Genomic DNA, 21316 nt, shown 5'->3' with positions numbered 1-21316 from the left:
CTGCCCACAGGAGTACATTAGGCCTACCTTAGGGTTGACTCACATGCAAAAAAAGGGAAGCTTAGGTCCTTGCAAGTGGGTGCACTTGCCAGGTCAACATGGCAGTTGAGACTTCGTGCAGACACTATAGCAACAGGTCTAAGACCCCTTTGAATGGCTGCTTGTGTGGGTGCCACAATCAGCCCTGCAGGCCCACTAGCAGCATTTGATTTACAGGCCCTGGGCACACACAGTGCACTGTATTAGGCACTTAGTAGTAAATCATATAAGCCAATCATGTAAACACCAATCAATTATAATTTACACATATGCACTTTGGCACTGATCAGCAGTGATAAAGTACCCAGAGTCATAAAACCAACAAAAACAGGGTCAAAAACTGAAGGTCAAAAAGTCTCGGGATAAACCTGCTGGAAAAGCCAGGTCTAACACAAACTATAAAATGTGTATCAATACCTTGCCGTGCTTTATCTACAGTAATCTCGTTTCCTAATTACCCTACAAGCCTGCAACCTAGTTTTCTTTCTACATGATATTGATTAAGGTTAAATTGATACAATTAATCTTATCTCTTACACACTTTAACAATATTCCAGAAACTGCACTACATAGCAATTGCATTTCCTAAGAATTACATATAATCACGATCCAAGATATCAATTCAAAGCTTTAGCCTACCAAGTGCCCAGTACAACTCATATTGCAATTCTTTACACTTCCGTCACTTTTCTCCTGTTAAAACGACAAGAGTGCGCAATTGCAAGCTGGTTACTGTTCTGAAAATTAAATTAAGTAGCCGGATCAAATGCTGTTAACCAGTGTTTGTGTTTCTTTTAAAGAAGAATACCACATACCTGCAAAGACCATTGGCTTAGCAGACTTAAAACCAGGTAAGGGTTCAACTGGTTGCTTTTGTAGAAAAAATGTGTCTCCTATCTGCGCTTCTTCAACATCTTTCATGCCTGCAATTAGGTAGCCCACTTGACCAGCATACCTAAAAAAAAGATTCACAAAATGCAGTTGCTATAAATTTTAGGACGTAAAGCATAATTTGATCTTATGTTTGCACAAACTTTTCCTCAGATTATTTTTGCAGATTAGTCTAAGAGTGAATCAGAAAAAAAATGTAAAATATTCATCAATATTTGAAGAATATTTAATATATCTATATGACAGTCAACATTATCCATCACTTCAAAGTGCATCTCACTTGGTACTTTTATTTTCATTGAGAGGTAATTAGAAAAAGCACATCTTTTCTACTTCATGAATATTTTCAGTTTTTTGCTGAAGTAAAAACGAAATGAACTGTTCACAAATGTGTTTTTTGCAAATAATTGGAACTTAGATGTGCATAATTCCTGATTTAATTCACAGAAGCGAACATTTCCACCTACAATGTGAATTCACTCCTACAAGTTTTACGTATTGTTTATTGGAGTACAGTTCTGACCAAAGGCAAAACGAGGGCAATACTTAGTGACTGTCAAAAAAAAAGCTGGTGACCGCCCATAAACTCATTATTTGTAGATGTTTACCAGAGGTTTGCAGGCCATCCTCCATCGTAGAAAGTTGAACAGCTTTCCAAGTGAAAAAATTAAAAGTTAAAATATATGCTGTACTTTTATCTCATGCATACTCCCACAGACTGTCATGCAGACAATCCATTTGAATACAAATAGTGGTCTAGGAATATAGACCACTCTTGGAAATCTACAATATGAATAGATTTCCAAGGAAGACTGGTTGGGGTTAAGTGAATCCCTTGAAAACACAAAAATCTTTTCAAATCACAGTATCCGATTTCTATTAATCTGCGATTTGTAGGTTTTTGTATTTTCATAAATGCAATTTATTTTAATCTCCATGGGCATACATACAATAAACCTGTTTACTACATTAAATGATATTACAAACCACATCTCCTAAGCATCTGGTGGGATATAGAATGTCTAATTCATATTGTTACTTGGCACAAGAATATTGATGTGTTCATGCATTTATGTAAGACCATACATGGGTGCATTATCTAACATTTCCTCGCTTTCCTGTTGTTGAAGATTATCCACTCAGTCGCGTACTTTTGTACAACTAAAGAACAAGTTACTTAACTTCGGTAACTATATATCTGTAAGAGACATAGGTTAGTTATAGATTCCTTACATTAGAATATCCCCCAGGCGTCAGACTGGATCCGGAAAGTTTTTGGTCAGGAGTACCCCTGCGCGTAGGTAGGTGGCATCAGTTGACTCCGCGTCCGTCATCGGCGTTGTGGTCGCCAGGATGAGGTTGCAGAACTACTTAGACACTGCCCTCAAGAGCTGACGTCAGTTCTGTACACTACTTTCCGCGCCAGGAACGCAGAGCCATGCAAAACACCCACCACTGGTGCACAAAACCTGGGCCCTGAAGGGATGTTCTTAATCCTAGAAATCAGTTTGCAGAACGGGGAAGATGGGTAGGGCGGTAAGGAATCTATAACTAACCTATGTTTCTTACAGATATATCATTACCGAAGGTAAGTAACTTGTTCATCTGAAAGAAGCAGTTATAAATTCCTTACCTTAGAATAGATACCCCAGCAATACCAACGCCGGAAGTGGGTCTACGAACCAAGGTCACACTAGAAAGTCCTGGAAAACATAACGGCCAAAGAAGCCGTCTCTCCGGACTTGGCTGTCCAGGCAGTAATGTCTCATAAACTTGTGTAGCGATGCCCAAGTAGCTGCCTGACAGATGGCATGTAGGGGGACTCCCCATCCCAAAGCATTAGTAGCGGCAGTCGCCGTGGTAGAATGGGCACGCAGCCCCACTGGAGGCTCCTTCTTAGCCAAAGAGTAACAGGCTTTGATGCACTGAACGACCCACCTGGAGAAGGTCCGTTTGTGCACGGCCCAACCTTTCTTAGAGCCCACGTAACCAACAAAGAGCTGGTCGTCCACCCGGAATTGTTTGGTGCAGTCCAAATCGAAGGAGAGCAAATGTTTTGGATCCAGACGGTGGAGCCTCTCTTCCTCTTTTGAAGGCTGCGGAGGCGGAAAGAAGGTGGGCAAAGTGATGGTTTGGCCAATATGAAAAGAAGTGGCCACCTTTGGAAGAAAGAAAGGAAGGTCGAGTTCTGGGACAACCTTGTCCAGATGAACAACCAGAAAAGGAGGCTTGGAAGATAGCACTTGTAGCTCACTAACCCTGTGCAGACGGGATGGCCACCAGAAAAGCAGTTTTTAGAGTCAAAAGTCTGAGAGGACAGTTATGTAGTGGCTCAAAGGGAGCACACATAAGATAGGTTAACACCAAGTTCAAGTCCCACTGATGCATTACGAAGGGAACAGGAGGAAACAGATGGATAACGCCCTTAACAAATCTATTTACGACAAAGCACTTGAAAAGAGAAGGTTGATCAGGAAGCCAGAGAAAGGCTGAAATGGCTGAGAGGTAGCCCTTAAGAGTGCCCAGAGAAGAGCCCTGTTGGGCCAAAGAAAGGAGGAACAAGAGTACCTCAGAAAGAGGGGCAGAAAGGGGATCCACACCCTTTGCTGTGCACCATGCCACAATCTTAGTCCATTGGCAGGCGTATACTGTCTTAGTGAAGAGACGCCTGGCTGCCAAGATTACATCACAGATTTCGGGAGGCAAGTCAAATGACGTCAACTGCCGCCGCTCAATCTCAACACAATGAAGTGGAGGCTGGACAGGTTCGGGTGGAGGACCATCCCCTGCTGCTGCAACAGAAGATCCTCCCAAAGAGGCAGTTGGATCGGGGGATTGATGGCCATGGTGAGCAGCTCCGGATAACAGACTCTTCGTGCCCAGTCCGGAGCCACAAGAATTACTTGGGCCCGGTCGCGCTTGATCTTCTTCAGCACTCTGGGTAGATGTGGTATAGGCAGAAAGCCGTATCGAAGACCGCAACTCCACTCGCGACAAAAAGTGGTGCCTTGCCAGTGCCACCTTGGGAATTCCAACGCGCAGAATTGCTGACATTGCATGTTCTCTTCGGTGGAGAATAGATCTAACCAAGGCTCTCCCCACTGTTGAAAGAGACCTTGCATCATCTCCAAGTAAAGACGCCATTTGTGATCCATCATGCACCTGTGGCTGAGTTAGTCCGCCCTGGTGGTCAGCGAACCTGCTAGGTGTTGAGCCACCAGGGATATGCCCTGATGTTCCAGCCATGTCCAGAGACATAGTGTCTATGCCCCCGCCGCCTTGTTAGTTGCAGTACCACATGGAGGTGGCGTTGTCCGTTAACACCTGCACTACTCTTCCCAGGACAGAGGGAAGGAATGGTTTTAGTGCAAGACGGTTAATCCAGAGCTCCAGAAGGTTGATGTAAAGCTCGGAGACCAGAGACCTCTGATCTCCGCCTCTCCCATGTGGCCGCCCCATCCCAGAAGGGATGAGTCTGTCACCACTGTGTGTTCTGGTTGGGGAAGGAAAGGGAGAGGGATCTGCCGTTGACCCAATCTGGGTTCGTGAGCCACCACTGCAATTGTCGTGCAGTGCCCTCCGAGATCAGGATGCAATCTGACAGATTCCCCTGATGCTGCGCCCACTGGAATTTCAGGTCCCAATGCAGAACCCGCATATGCCACTTGGCATGATTGACCAGTAGGATGTAGGAGGCCATGAGGCCCAGCAGCCTCAGAGTTATCCTGACCGAAACCCGGGTTAGACATCAGACATAGTTCTGTTCATACACAGCCCATCAGCCGACAACCTGAGGTCCGGCGGCGTGTCGATGTTTTTACTTTCAAGTGTGCAATCAGACAATGAGTTACGCTGTTACTGTGACGCTTATGGTCTCACATTTTGTTCTGTTTTTTCCTTAAAGTTGCAACCCCCGGAACCTGGAGGAACACTTCAACCCAACCCCCCAAAAAACACATACAGCACTGCATCACAGCGTTCTTCCCCCTCCATCGCTTCACCAAGCAATCCCCCTTGCTAGCATTCGGTCAGTGGCAATTCAGCTCTGCCTGTGGTTCCCTGTCTGCCTCGATCGTTGCCAGGTATTGTCTAAAGGGCTCCCAATAGTCTCTGGGGCGCGAACCCGCTGGCAACTCCTCTTCGTATGTGGCTAATGTGTCACAGCAATACGCCAAGTCCTCCAACCAGTTTTTAACCCTAGGTTTTAATTTACTGCTCCAGTGTAGCGACACTCTCCTTTTCGCCATGAGTAAGGCGATCACGCACAGTCTCCGCCTCTGCGCTTTCAGCTGCGGCACCAACCCTAGCAGACATACCTTGGCCGTGCATGGCAGCGCCGCACCCAGCATGTCGTTAATGGCTTGGATCACCTGCACCCAATATCGTGCCACCAAGTGACAGTGCCATGCTAAGTGCATAAAGTCAGCATTGTCCTGCCCACACCTTACGCAGTTGGAGTCATCCCTCAAGCCATACCTGTGCAGCCTGTGAGGTGTGTGATACACTTGATGCAAGTATTTATAGTGCATGAGTCTCAGATTGCCATTTGGTGTCAGCATTCCCGTCATTACATAGGATGTCTCCCACTCCACATCTGTGAGCGTATCCCCTAGGGCAGCGCACCATCTCTCCTGGGCCCGTGCAGTGGTACTCCCAATGTGTGCCTGCGCGCTGCTGTAGAGTCTAGAAACCAAGTGTGAGGCGGAGGGAGATGTAAGAACCATTTGTAGAGGGGCCAGTGTCGGTGGCTCGTCCGGGAATGTCGGGTAATACTCCTTCACCGCCCGTTGTAGTCTATAGTAGTTGAAGCTAAAGAGCAGTGTCGGGTTTTTAATGTAGGTCAGCTCGCGCAGCGTTACGAACTTCCCGTCCTTGTATAGATCGCCCCACCTATCTATGCCAGCTCGCATTAGCAGGTCCATACCGACTAGCTCCTGAGTTACAGTAATGGCTGGATGGTGAGCTAGTGGGAGTGCGGGTGCGTAAAGCGGCGTGTTGTGCGCTATCTTGCCTAGCAATTTCCATGCGTCAATGGTGGCATTCACCGGATTGATATCATGTGCATGTAATCGTGGTCTGCTGTGGGGCATAATGCTTGTCAGCGGGATTGGGTCTGCGTCACCCTTTTCCACCGCTACGTGTGTTAGGAAGGGTATCTCATGGAACCAGTGGTGCGCGAATTGCGCCTGGGCGCAGAGATAGTAGAGGTAAATATCTGGAACCTTAAATCCACCCTGAGCGTATGGCAGTGTCATTGTTTGTAGGTCTATCCTGGCCTGTTTTCCCGCCCATATTAAGGACAGCATGAACGATTTTATATTACGGAACACCTCTGCGGGGGGTTTAATAGGTATGTTGTTGAACAGGTACAGGTATTTTGGTAGCAGTACCATTTTCACTATAGCAAGTCTGTCAGCCAAGGACAGTGGCAGTCCAACCCATCTTTTAATTTTATCTTCCAGCGAGGATACGGCTCTCCCGTAATTAGTGCGGATAACCAATTCCGGGTCCCTGTGGAACCACACTCCTAGATATCTAGTCGGCTCGTCTTGCCACTCCAGGGGATAGTCCAGTGTGGTAGGCTTAGTACCGTCAGTTAGTGCCAGCACTAGGGATTTGGACCAATTAATTTGCAGTCCTGAATATTGACCATATTTAATATATTCCCGCAGTAGCGGGTTGAGATGTTGGTCAGGGTTCTTAACATACAGGACCATGTCATCAGCGTATAAAGATATGTGTATGGGTCGCGTTGGAAGCTGAATGGCCGAATGATGGTAATGCTGCCTGATCTTGCACGCCAATGGCTCGAGCACAAGGGCAAATAACATTGGCGAGAGCGGACACCCCTGTCTGGTGCCGCGTTCAATAGGAATTGGGCCCGAGAGGTGCTTATTAATCCGAATTCGCGCAGTGAGATTCGTGTATAACATGGTGATCCAGCCTGTAAATAGTGGTGGGAATCCCATTCGAATCAATACCGCGTGGAGGAAGGGCCAGTCAATGGTGTCAAAAGCCTTGGCTGCGTCCAGGAGGACCGCCACCGCCTTTATGTCCGGGGCCAGGTAGTGTGCTAGTGCAAACAGGGTTCGGGTATTATGCGTGGTTGATCTGTCCGGGATGAACCCAGACTGGTCAGGCCTAATCAGCAGCGGCATGAGTGGTTTCAGTCTGTCCGCCAGTAGGCTCGCCAGTATTTTAGTGTCCACATTGATGAGCGAGAGAGGGCGATAAGAGTCGCATTGTTCCTCGTCCTTCCCAGGCTTCAACACGGCAATTAGGAGCGCCTCTCTCATTGAAGCCGGTAGCGTCTGCGCTTCATGTGAGGCTTCATAGAGTCCCAGCGAGTGTTGAGGGTAGAGCACACTATCCTCAGGGCTGAGCACTCTTTAACAAAGAAAACTTGTTTCTACTCCAACTCTTTCGTTTGTAAATTCGTCAAATTTATTAACGTGGTTCAAATCATGGAAAACGTTGTATGTTCATAAGCAAAAATTCATAACGAACATAATTCCATTCTTATGTAATCATAAACTGATTTTCGGGAAAGCTTCCATTCACTCAATGCATTTCGGGTCCACAACAATATGACCCTTCGTCAGGGGTCTGAAAATTAAGCGCAAACAGGACCAAATTAGTCACTCATGTAATATACTGAGGCATTAAACAACGTGATTTCAAACATTCGTCAAGTGATAACTACATCACAAATTAAACTGTGCATCCCAAACATTTAGAGTCGTCTAGCGGCTATATTTAACATTGCCGACTGCAACTAAAGAAGTGCATTAGAAAACAGACATTTTATCACTTACGAGTAACGGGACGCAGCGGCGTCTTCACAGTTGAGATTCGAATTCCGCATATGTGAACGGAAGTATAAGTCACGAGATTTAAATCACATGATCGCCCTGTGACCAATGACGGCCCAGTATCTCCGATCGTGTGAGAAACCTATTCCATTTTTACATACGATAGCGAGGTTTGAATCTCAAAACTTTATCGCCTTTTGTTTAACTAAACAACGATCACCAAACAATTCAATTATCGAAATACTGTGGGCTGTACGGGGATCAGAAAGTGTCAGAAGTCAATGCTGAAGTTACAAATCATAAAAAACATGCGTGTTCAATCCGATCATATGCGGAATTCGAATCTCAACTGTGAAGACGCCGCTGCGTCCCGTTACTCGTAAGTGATAAAATGTCTGTTTTCTAATGCACTTCTTTAGTTGCAGTCGGCAATGTTAAATATAGCCGCTAGACGACTCTAAATGTTTGGGATGCACAGTTTAATTTGTGATGTAGTTATCACTTGACGAATGTTTGAAATCACGTTGTTTAATGCCTCAGTATATTACATGAGTGACTAATTTGGTCCTGTTTGCGCTTAATTTTCAGACCCCTGACGAAGGGTCATATTGTTGTGGACCCGAAATGCATTGGGTGAATGGAAGCTTTCCCGAAAATCAGTTTATGATTACATAAGAATGGAATTATGTTCGTTATGAATTTTTGCTTATGAACATACAACCTTTTCCATGATTTGAACCACGTTAATAAATTTGACGAATTTACAAACGAAAGAGTTGGAGTAGAAACAAGTTTTCTTTGTTAAAGAGTGCTCAGCCCTGAGGATAGTGTGCTCTACCCTCAACACTCGCTGATATTTGAAGGCGCGCTTAGACTACGTGCGACGACTTGAGCACCACCCTAAGACTTCAGTCAAAACCTTTCAGAAAACAGAGTGCACCGGGATAACATTGTTTTTGGCTTCATAGAGTCCCACCAGGCGGGGCGCGAGGATGTCCGCGTAAGCTTTGTAAAATTCGATCACAAAGCCGTCCGGCCCTGGGGCTTTGCCATTAGGGAGACGTCGAATGGTGTCTATAACCTCCTGTGTTGTAATGTGTCCGTCAGCCAACCATGCTATTTCTACGTCCGCCATATAAGCCAGCAGGTCCTCTTGCGGTATGACTGGTCGTGCCCCATATAGCGCCCCATATGTGCCCATGAACTCCCCCACGATAGTCTGTATGTCATGTGCACGTTCGCCAGTCGTGGTTTGTATCCTCTCAACGTGCTGTGGTGCCCTGCCCTTGCAGATCTTCTCAGCCAGTGCCCTGCCAGGTCTACCCCCCTCGTCGTATCTCCTGGCTGTCGTCCGTTTAAAAATGTATTTCAGTTCATCTGCCGCAAATTTGTGGTGTTCTGATAATAGGGCCCTGATGTCTCCCAGCAGTGCAGCATCCCCGTGTGTGTGTATCGCTGTTCCAGCTCTTGTATTTCCTCCTCCCGCCTCTGTAATTGGTGTCGTATGTCCCCCAATATGCCAGAAGTTGTGCTTATGCACACACCCCGGATAGTTGCTTTGAATGCTTCCCACAGGAGGCAAGGATCCTCCGTCGTAGGGGAGTTTAGTTCAAAGTAGTCTGTGATCGCTTTCAGGACTATATCTGCATATAGTGGATCTCTCAGTGCTTGTGCGTTAAATCTCCATACATACGGCGGCGGGACATAGTGAGGGATGTGTAGCTTTAATAGCACAGGGCTATGGTCTGATAGTGTTCTGGGGGGGTACTTGACATCTTTCACCCATGTCAGTGTGTCCTGTGTGCCTAGCCAGAAATCTAACCTGGACCAGCTGTTATTAGTCGCATTTATGTGTGTTGCCTGATAGTCCCCAGGGTGTGCTATCCTCCACACGTCAACCAGGTGCAAGTCAGACATCGCTTCTAGCAGCATCGCCCTCGCCTTTACATGTGGTTCCAGGGTATGCAGTGTTCTGTCAAGCCCATCTGTAAGCGTGACATTGAAGTCTCCCCCCCACAGTATATTGTCTGCGCCAACATCCGCTAGCGTGTGCCACAAGTTTTTGTAGAAATTGGAGTCATCTATATTCGGGCCATATACATTCACTAGTGCAATCTGCTGTTGTCTCACCTTGCCCACCACCATCACGTACCTGCCCTCCATGTCTTTGCGTGTGTCCGTGATCTGAAAGTGGGTCCCTTTTTTTATCAGAATACTAACGCCCCTTGAAAAGGTTGAATAGTTGGAGCTAGTGATCGACTCCGCCCACCTACTCCCCAGCTTCGATGTGTTATTGGGTGCCATGTGTTTCTTGTAGGAAGGCCACATCTACCTTATTTCTATCTAAGTACGCAAACATGTGCCGTATCTGTTTCGGATTTCCCAGGCCTCGTACGTTCCACGTGATAAAGTTCAGCGTACTAGGGCGCGTCATCTCTGAGTTTCTGGCTGCCGAGTGTGTGCATTAGTGTTAGGTATAGTGACCGTTATGCAGGGTTGCAGCTTTGAGCTGTGTGTGTGCCACATTCCACCTACAGGGAGCATAGTAAGTATCACATCAGTACAAGCAATGGATGAAGTCGCAACGCCTCTCAGACACAGTGCATATATTCGAACATTCCCCAACTTCCCTCCCCCCCCCTCCCACTTCAGCACCCAAACTTTGCCAAAGCCATCCCCGTAGGAACTTCAAAACAATTTCAAAACTTGAGTTGGGGTACACCCGCGTGGGGGTGTCGCCAAGAGCACACGTCTCCATCCACATAGTGGACGTGGACAGGTGCGGAGTTCAGTTGCATATGTAACAGAGTTTGTCCCACACCATCCCCTCTTTCGACACGTTAGGCTGAGGTAGCAACCACCTCCATAAACGGTCTAACCATGCTCGGTATAGCGTTAGGCAGTGCGCTTCAGTGCACCCTCGGCGTCCCACCAACGGAGGGTTCCACTCAGTACATGAGTGCTGTTCCATCAGTTCAAAGGCTATGTGTCCCTAGTATTGCTAGCCATAGGTTACGTACAGTTATTTTGCATCTTGTGGTGCAATATCTACTCACTGTTCAACAGTCCTGCTGGTACTCGTTGCAACCAAGGGAGATTGTCTTTTACTTACAGTAGCTCAACACAATCTGGTGCTCGCCATGTGCAGCCAGTCCAAGCTCAATCATCCAACTTGCTCGCAGTAGCCCACCAGCGAGGCCATCAGTCGTTGTCGCTCAGTCTGTCTCCCCTGTCCCGCTCTTTGCGGCGTTTGCCGAGTTTCTTGACATACTCTTGTGCGGCTTGCACCGTTGGGAGTATCACCGGTTTACCCTCTGCAAGAATTCTGAGTTTCGCGGGGTAGAGCATTGCATACCCTATTCCCATGTCCCGGAGTTTCTGCTTGACGGAGGCGAATTCCTTCCGCGCCATTTGCACCGCCATGGTGTGGTCGGGATAGAACTCCAGGGTATTACCCTGATACGTGACGGTGCCTTTTTCTCGTGCGAGTCGTAGTATGGTGTCTCTGTCACGGTAGTTGAGGATGCGGGCGATGATCACCCTGGGAGCGGCCCCCGGCTTTGGGGTGGGCGCCAAGGAGCGATGTGCGCGCTCGATCAGGAAGACATTTGAGAAGCTCTCCGCGCCGAATATGTCTTTCAACATCGCCTCCACGTACGACTCCATCTTGCCAGTGTTGGTCGTCTCCGGCAGGCCCGATATGCGCACATTATTGCGGCGTGACCTGGCTTCTTGATCTTCCACCTTCGCTTTCAGGGTTTCCAGCATCTTTGCCATGGTGCCGCATGTTTTTGACATGTCCCTGGAGAGATCCTCGACCGTCGATATCCGTTGTTCTGCTTCCACTAGTCGTTCCTCGTGGTTCTCCATTTTCGCCGTCATGGCGTCCACCCTCAGGACGACCGCATCCATCTTGGTGTTCATCTCCTGCAGGCTCTGCTGGATGGCACGTAGTACCGATTCCATGTTGGCACCGCCTTCCTGGTCTTGATCCCCTTCCGCGTCTGTGGCGGGCGCGGTTTTTGGCGTTTGCTTCCTGGATTCAAAGGGTAGTTTTGATTGACTTTTACCCGGCTTCCCCATGCCGCTGGAGGCCACAGTTGGACTGCTGGTGCGCTGCGCTGGACTGGTTGCGGCCGGGGACACTATTGTTGTTCGTTTGCGCCTCGGCGGATAGCCCTGTGTCCCTATCGCCGCAGATTTATTCATTTGGCCCCTCCCTACTCATTCTGCCATCGGAAGTCGTGTCTGCGATTGTCGCCGTAGCCTTGCATGTACAGCCTGTTGCGCTGTGCCAGGGACTGTAGCGCCGCTTCCGTGCCGTCTTTGTCACCTTCACTGAAGAGGGAAGTGCCGGGCAGCCCTGCAAGGTGCAGTTCCGTGTGGTACTCTGAGTGGAAGTACCGGTGGGAGGTACCTGTTGCGCTGTGTGTGCACTGCGGCGCTTGCCCCTCAATGGCGTACGCTGTTGCATCAGGAGGAGTGTCCCTTCCGCCTTCACCTCTCCAGCCGTCCCCTCCAGCCGACTGCCGCACACCTGAGCCGCAGCCCGCTTCTTGATTACTCACTCAGGGTCACTGGAGGCTCGCAGCACCGCTCGCGGTCCCTCCGTCTATGCGTGTCACCGCGGCCGCCATTTTGTGGACCGTGGAACGCATCTCCTTCGCCGGGCCGGCACCGCTTGCGGGGGCTTGCAAGGCTTTGTCCCGGGCAGCGCTGTGCCACCGCTTCATCAGGGTGGCGTTGTAGCGGCTTACCAGTCGTAGTTAGGGGCTGCTAGCACTTGTTCGACTCGGAGCCCCGAGTCGCGGTCGCCGCCATCTTGGGTCGCCGGTCATTCCACTCCAGTAATCGCCGTTTTCCTCCCTATGGCTCCTCGCCACAGCGCTGTAATTTCAGGGTCTCATCACTACCACCTTCCGATTGCCATATCTCTGTTCGTGGAGGGCAAAGGAGCAGTTTCGGGGGTGTTGGGGTCGCTTTTCCCTCACCCGTCCGGCGGAGCTGACTTACACGCCAGCCATTCCGCAGTGCGCCCTCTAGCGCCCTCATGGACACCACATTTAACAAATTCCCGCCCTCAGACCGCAACAGATCTGATTATTGAGGACATTTGAAAGCAATGCAAGAGTTGGAGAATTTCGGGAACAGGAGTTCCTTTTAAGTAACCAGCCAAATTAGGGGCAGACACATTAAGGGTGCCATGAATCTTTACATGTTGTCAAACGAGGGAATGACCGGCAGTGGAGTCACATTCCTCTCCTGTAGGAAAAGCTTTTCTGTCAGCCTGTTGACAATGATACATAAATGCAGGGACCCATTTCATGACAGCTCCTAAAGGGTGTGTATCTACCTACTGGGAAGTGTTTCATATACGCAGTAAACTGAAAGGTAGTAATAGATAACAAGATACCCGTGTATTAACCAGACTGCTGATGGTGTTTCTGCTATATTGAAGAGAAGTTGTTCAAGTTTCACTATATGTAACATGGTATAATTAGCATCTACCATAGCCATTGATTGCTGTTTAATTGTTAAATTAAAAGGTAAGAACAAAGCGGTGGAAATGAGATAATGCCAAGGAACGTGCCTGTTCTTAACTGTTTGGAGGGTCCAACTAAATTGCAGGCTGGAACTAAGTTGATTCTTAATAAGATACAATGGAGACATATCAATTTGCACGATATCAATGACAGATGATATAACATTATCTAAGCTAGAAATGCGAGAGGACAATGAAGTAATACTGTTGTCTACTACAGCAAGCATTTTATCCAAATTATCTTGATCAATTTGGTGTAGACGTACAGCAGCTTCCATTTGCGACAATTTCCAAATTTCATTATAAGCAGCATAAACAAACTGTTCAGAACAAGGGGATTTTTGATCTAAAAGGAAGTCATACAGATTAATGTCTTCGCATAGGAGAGAAAGATGTTATTTCACTGCAGACAATGTGGAATGTTCTAACCATTGTTGGCATAATTTAAAAAACAAGCATGACAAACATTCATGTCTACTGGCCATATTGATCACCCACCCGGAACCGTAACAGAGGAATTAAATGAACTGTCTTGTATCATACTATTTAGTTGGTCTTCAGTATAATTTGTATGAGATTGCCAATCATGAAAAGGGACAAAGGAAGGAACGATAGGAGCATTAATCTCCTTCATGCTAGCCAATCCCAGACATGTAGTCTTCTGGATCGTGTCATTCAGAAAAATTATATAGTATGAGACATGCGGGAAAGAGAGATTCTTTGCCCCAGGCTTGCCAGGACTTAGTGCCCCAAATCGTCTTCAAGTCAATGTTGTCCTTCCAATAATCATAGCCCTTTTGGGCTTGCTCCTCAATAAAGGACGCTGTGTAGATTAGCTTAGTTTGAGTAAACATATATTTCTTCGAGGGGTTGAGAACCAATTTAAAATAATATGATTTTGGATCTGAAGCATTATAATTAGTGAATTATGTGTACTTCATTTTTTGTGTTCTTGAGCTACCCTGAGGTGGAACTGTGCAATGCTCCCACTGGGTATAATTATATTGGGGACACTGTCCATTAGTTCTATGCAAACAATTATGTCCATAATGTTGATAACAGAACAAATCGGCATAATTAGCAGAATTTAAATGTAAATCCTCATACTCAAAGACAGTGTAATAGTGCAGTTCAGAAAACATTGAATTCACAGTGTCCACATCACAAATACTACATATCACCAATGGAAACTTGGAACATATATGGTATTTGCAGGGTCTCCTTAGGGCCTTTATCCCACACAATACCATCAGTGACTGAGGCCGCTGAAATATTAACAAGGAACTGGTCTCTTCATTTTATGGGAGGTAGAATGTGGGGCTAACACCCCGTCGACCAGTTCAGCAGCAGAACAATCTGGGAGGTAATGGCCTTTGATCAAAAGGAAAAAAACTGTCACAAACCCAATACACATGAACAATAATACCATGGTAAATACGATCTAGCTATATAGCCATGGTGGAACCAAATAAGCACGTTGTAACCAGGAGACGAAAACACATGTGCGCAGTGGTGGTAGAGACAAAACAGAAGACAACAAAGAACTATCTGAAGAAAAGTTATCTTGATCGATATAATAACCAGAAGAACTCAGCTGAAATAGAGGAGGCTGTGAACCTGTATGGATATTTAGTTCAGAAGGGGCCTCAACTGGATGATCAGAATAAACAAGTTCCATTATGCAGTTTAAAGAAGGTAAACGGAAGACTAAATATCGCCCTCCTACAGCCGCATAGACTAAGCAAGGACAGTGCTCACGGGCTGTAAAGCAACATTCTGTGTAGGGACACCTTTAGGCATACTATTTAGGATTGGCCATATGATCTAACTTGACATGTTCAATGAAAATTGAACGATTTCCATTGTATCCTGGAAGTGGAGGTAAAATCACAGTTCGGATACCTTGATGACCATGCACTGAAACAGGAGCACGGAAGGAGGGACCAAATTCTTTCTGGATTGCCACCTTTTCAAGAACCAGATCGCCAACTTCAGTAGGCCAGCCTGTAACATGAATGTCACTATATTTTAGTAGATCCTGCTAGGCACGTCAAAAGTTGCAGCTGCCACCACAATATCTAGACCACCAAGATCTGGAACATATATCTTGATGCCAAAGACCATTTCAGACGGGGGCCGTCCACCCAGAGATCTTTTAGGGAGGTTATTATGTGCTCATTGAACCCCATAAAGTTGAGTTAACCAGTCACAGCCCGTAACTAATACCCTCGCTACTAAAGACTACTTTAAATCGCAGTTCAGCCACTCCACAACAGAACTGCCCTCCGGCCTATGTTGAGACAAGAAATGCACCTGCATTGCAATGAATCAAAGTACACTTTAGAGGCGAAAGCCAGACCCTGGTCTGAATGGAAAGCACTACAGGCAAAAGTTCCAACAAAGACCTGCAAATCCTTAATAACAATTCAAGCGTCAGCTGAGTGCTGTGGCCAGACCCAGAGGAATTTAGAGCAAGAATCTAGAGCAACCAAAATGTATTTGAATGCAAAGATCAAGATAAATATAGCCAAACTGCTTATTTGAAATCTAAAGGTGTGTCTGAGGTGGATGGGAAACAGTAGAACAATTAATTTGTTGGCAAACCCCACAACAAAGGACATACCGGTGAATCTGCTGGTACCAACCCCGCCACCAATAACATGGCTGTAAGAGACAAACAATGGCAGCAAAACCTGCATGCACAGAAGCTATGCCTTCATGAGCGGCTACTATTAAAGAGTATCTTCGGTCGAAGTTGTTTATCAGGCAATCACCAACCCCAGGAATTGTTACAAAGGGAACTTTGTCAGTAGTTAACTCATAAGTGTATTTAGGAGTAAATCCTTGAGGAAAACAGTTTCTTCCAGACAAGCGGCTATGGCAGCTAAAATGTTGTCATCAATTTTAGTCATAGAACGCGCGACTGCAGCTACCATAGTTGTGCCTACTCCAGGTTTGGCTACTTCATCAGCCTTTGAATTACCAACAGCGTGCGCTTCTGCACGTTGATGGTCCAATGTATGTACAACATGTGTAAGTGGTATGTGATCTTTAAGATTAGCCAACTTTACCCAAAGCACTTATTGCTTTATTGTGCTGCATTAGAATCCTGAAAGTAATTTTGTTTCCAAATATGCAAATTGTCATTAAAAGATTGTACACAATAAAAAGAATCACACACCATAAATGTGAGTGACTCAGGAACAGAACGCTCGAGAGCAGGAAGCAAAGCTCTCAACTCGGCCAACTGCGCCATACAGTAACCCAGGGACTGAGTATAGATTTAAATGGATTGGAAAACACCATCGATCATAGTGCCTACAACAATAGCACAAGGTGCCGAATAAGTCTGCTTAGAACCAATGGCTGGTTGAACCGAATCTTCAGTATAAAGGATACATTTATTCTGATCAAGAGCAAGAAGAGAGGAAGCTAGAGGATGAACATATTCATATTGAAGTAACTATAGTGTTTGTAAAGAAGGGTCAACCACAAAGGAGACCCCAACAGATGTCAAAGAAGTATTCCATTGAATCCAAAGTGGATGAAGGGCTTTAGAATTCGGAACGCTAGGCTTTGGGACTGTCTCTAAGGCAGGCACAGGGGAAACGACAAAAAAGTATTTATCTTGAACGAGAGGCCATTCTTTAAGGATGGCCATATTAACTTCAGTTAAAAAAAATCCAGTAAATGAAAAACACATCTCAACAGGAGTGTACAGATGCGCTTTATAAGCAGTGGGAACAGTGTCACCCTCATTGACCGTGACATAAGTAAAATCAATCGCACCCTGTACTATCCGGATTACCAAATTCGTGGTATTAAGCCTGGCCTGTAAGAACTGTGTAGCAAGTAGATAAGACTGCAAATCGCAGAAGACATTACTATGATCTGGAAGCCAAGAGGAAGTGGAAAAATTCAGATGTATTAAATCATCAAGAGTTTTAATACGCTGAGCAAAATCAGAAATGTAAGTTGTGCTGAAATTTTTAAAACTTAGCAGAGACTGCAATTTCTTGAGGGTAGAAGGGGGTTGCAATTGTGCACACCTCTCCAAGAAATGAGGAGCTTACCCCCCCCCCCCCCCCCCCCCCCTCACTGGTAAGCTCACAGCCATGAAAAAGTACAGCAAGAAATGCAATGTGTGACTCTGCAAAATGTAACTTGTAAACAAGTTCAGTGAATCACGTAACAATGCGATCCAGTTTCACCAAATGCGGATTCAGTTCATCATCGGTAAGATATATGTCATCGACATGGGACAAAGCGCCAAGATCAATGTCATGTAAAAGGGACTCAATACATTGTTATTGTTATTGTTAACTTCGGTTTGTATAGGGCCAACTCACCTACAGGTCTCTAGGCGCTCAAGACCAATGACAAACAGCAATCACTAAAAACATAAGAAAGGCAAAGAAACGCCTCCATTGCAATTATTTGAGATGGGCCGAAAGCCTCCCTGAATAAAAGCGTTTTTAACAGCTTCCTAAAACGCAGGAGATTTACTTCTCTCCGAAGCGATTCTGGTAATTTGTTCCATATCTGTGGAACCAAGACCGAAAAAGATCTCCCTCCTTTAGTTGCTAGCTTGAGTCGAGGGCAAACCAGTAACTGGGAATCAGACGACCTCAGGACTCGTTTGGGATTATAGACCTCCAAGCGTTCTTTAAGATAGGCAGGGGCTTGCCCATAAATAGCCTTATGGGCCGTACATAAGCTCTTGAACTTCGCCCTCTGCTCAATAGGGAGCCAATGTAACTTAAGCAGTAAGGGGGAGGCATGGGTTCTTCTAGGTAACCTGAAGATTAAACGCGCCGCATCATTCAGGACCACCTGCAATCTATGAGTCAAGATTTTAGGCAGACCTAAATAGAGGGCGTTCCCATAATCCAGCCTCGAGGTGATTGTAGCAGAAACCACCATACAGAGCGTGTTACGCAGTTGTCTAATCAAACCAGTACACATCCCTACTACAGAGGAGATCTGATTGGCCATTGACAACTCATTGTCAATCTTGATACCGAGACTCTTTACTTTATCACACGGTATCGGTGAAGGGCCTAGTTCCTGGGGCCAATATAGGTCACTCCAAGGTGAGACTGCAGTCGAGACCACCAAAACCTCAGTTTTTTCCGGATTTATTTTCAACAGGTTTGCAGTCATCCAACCAACCGTGTGTCTAAGAATGTTCTGGTCGTTGGTCTGCGCCTGAGCCGTATTATCAATACTCAGTAGCAGCTGGGTATCGTAGGCGTAATTAAACACACGACAACCCATATTCACTAGAGAGTCAATCAACGGTTGCAGATAGAGGTTGAATAAAAGTGGGGATAATGCAGAGCCCTGAGGGACTCCGCACTGCAACATACCCACATCGGAGATACAATCCCCCAGTTGAATCCTCTGCGTCCTGCCCGTCAAGAACGATCGAAGCCATTGATGGGCCAGACTCCTTATCCCAAAAGTGGCCAGTCTGTCCAATAACAGGGAATGGCTGACAGTATCGAACGCCGCCGATAGGTCTAAAAGTATCAGGGCGCTCGGTTTCTTACTGTCAGCCATACCTCTAAGCTCGTCCAGCACCGAGAGCATCACCAACTCGGTGCTGTGATGTGCCCGAAACCCTGCCTGACGCTCCTGGAGTAGATGGTGTGACTCCAGGAATAAGGAAAGTGACTTCAGGACATGTTGCTCCAAGACCTTGGACAGAAAAGGCAGTTGGGATATCGGCCTATAGTTTTTTAAAATAGCCGGGTCGGCTCCCGATTTCTTTAACAAAGGTTTAACACGTGCCTCCTTAAGACTCGATGGTAAATGGCCAGTCTCCATTGAGCTGTTGAGAAGGGAAATAATATGATCTTCTAAAATGGGGCGCGCCAGACGAAAGACCCTAGGGGGACACGGGTCCGCCGGGGAACCAGACTTGGTTCTACTCATAAGCTGCTCAAGACTTAGAGAGTCTATCTCGGGAAACCTTGAGATAGAGGCATCCAAGGAGATTTGAACTTCCTGTGACGGAAGAGTGCCATTCAGGGTGCTGTTCTTGATCTCAGAAAGAATAGTCTCCACCTTCTCCAGGAAGAAGCGTTGGAAGATATCAACGTTTATTGTTGTTTCCATCGTTTCTGTTTTTTTTTACTCAACTCTGTTAAGACTTCGAACGTTTCTTTCTGAATATTCTCAGCCTGATTTATGCGGGTTTCGTAGAATTCTGCTTTGGTTGCCATAATCAATTTTTTATATGAATTGAGTGAGATTTTATACTGCTCCCTATCTATACCATCTTTTGTTCTCCTCCAGCACCTTTCTAGATGACGGAGCTTCTTTTTATGGTCCCTCAGGAGCGGAGTGAACCATGGTGCCCCTTTCCCTACTCTCAGGTGCTATTCGGTCAATCGCCTGACTCATGTTCCGCGTTATGACCTTATAGTCCTGATCTAAATCCCCACTAGAGGCCAATGATTGAACATGATTAGGGAGAATACTGGTCAAAGATTGTGAATCAACTTTTTTCCACTGACTAACTTTTTTCAATTTTGGAAGTCTTTGAGCCGAATAACCGACAGTGGGGATCTCACAATTCACCAAGTAATGATCCGACCAGACACAAGGTAAAATATCCACAAGGTTTACCTTTGGGTCTGAGGTCCAGATAAGATCAAGGGTATGCCCCTTAACATGTGTGGGGGCATCTACAAGCTGTTTAATGCCAAATGAAGACATAATATTCTCCAAGTGTCGAGCTGCCGGGCCTTTCTGGGCTTTGTCCCAGTGCATGTTAAAGTCCCCAGTTACCACGACTTTTTGATATCTAGTGCAAAGATCAGACATAATAGGGGCAAATAAATCGTTGAATGCTGAGGTGGAGTTTGGGGGACGGTAAACTGTAAAAATCACAAGGCACGAATTATTAAAAGTAATCTTCACTCCAAGTAAGTCGGCTAGGTCTACGGTCTCAGCCGCTATTTTGACAGCCTTTAGATGTTTTTTAAATAGAATTGCTACCCCCCCACCCCGAGCGTTGTCTGCACGGTTGTGCCATACCGCATCATAACTATTGGGCAGGGCAGCTATGATGTCAGGCAGGGAATTATCGCCCAACCATGTCTCCGTAAGGGTTAAAACATCAATGTCCTCATCTTGAAGAAGAGTGAAGATTTCAAGATGATGCTTTTGAAGCGACCTTGTGTTTAGGCTGGTTAACTTCAGAGAAGGCGGGTCTATCCCAACCCTCCCACAGTGGGGTCGGAAAATATTCATATCTTGTAGCTTAATCATGATGGTGGGATCTAACATCTGCCTACCGATATCCAGATCATGTAGATCTCTAGAAGAGAGTACCTGTCGCCGACCAGAGGGCCAGGCCCTGAGGCCCGGTCGAGCGCGGACGGGCGCAGACGGGCTGAACACTCGGGCATAACTGCGGCGGAAATCCGGCGAGCACGCTGCGCCTGCCCGCTGCGCATCAGCATGACCATTTAAAATAGAGGTCTAGCGTCCTTCTGACGACTAGACCGTCAACAAAGATGGGGCCGCCAGGCATCCTTCTCTCCCCCCAATATGTCCGCCGTAGTAGTGGAGATGAAAAAGGGACCCGCAAAAGAAGCGGTGAGTGTTCCAATAATTATAGTGCAAGTAAGAGGGCCAGCGAATTAAAACCAGGGGAAACCAGAAAGAAAAGAAAATAAAATATCAAAAGCGGAATTCGTTAAAAATACAAGCCGAAAGTTGCACTGTTGCCGTTCTAAGCGCAGCGCGCTATGCGATCACACTGCAGGTCAGGTCAAGAAAAACATACCACAATGAAAGCAGGGCTGTTCTTATACCCCATGAGTAAACTGGCGTATCGCCTTGGGGAACTGAGGGCAGGAAACGTGAACCACTCCTGACTCTAAGAAGCAAATTTGTGACTAAAAAAAAGTTAGAAATATCAAGTGCAGTCTTGATTTTTTTACGGACGATATTATTATTCAGAGACTTACTAAGCGTGTTTTGCACTGCAAAAGTGTGTGTATGACTATTCAAGTGTCTA

General features: G+C 46.3%; 1 protein-coding gene across 2 annotated transcripts in view; it reads right to left on the bottom strand.

Moving 5' to 3' along the window:
* The window catches only part of GUF1 (GTP binding elongation factor GUF1), a 313519-nt gene that overhangs the window by 186257 nt on the left and 105946 nt on the right, over positions 1-21316 (bottom strand). For both annotated transcript variants that reach the window (XM_078678240.1, XM_078678239.1), the window contains exon 10: positions 855-994. In XM_078678240.1, coding sequence (XP_078534366.1) covers positions 855-994 — 140 coding nt within the window. The remainder of the gene's footprint in view (positions 1-854; positions 995-21316) is intronic.

The sequence above is a fragment of the Lissotriton helveticus genome, chromosome 2_2 (genome assembly GCF_964261635.1).
Source record: "Lissotriton helveticus chromosome 2_2, aLisHel1.1, whole genome shotgun sequence".
Lineage (NCBI taxonomy): Eukaryota > Metazoa > Chordata > Amphibia > Caudata > Salamandridae > Lissotriton > Lissotriton helveticus.
This window is presented reverse-complemented; position numbering and strand designations above follow the sequence as displayed.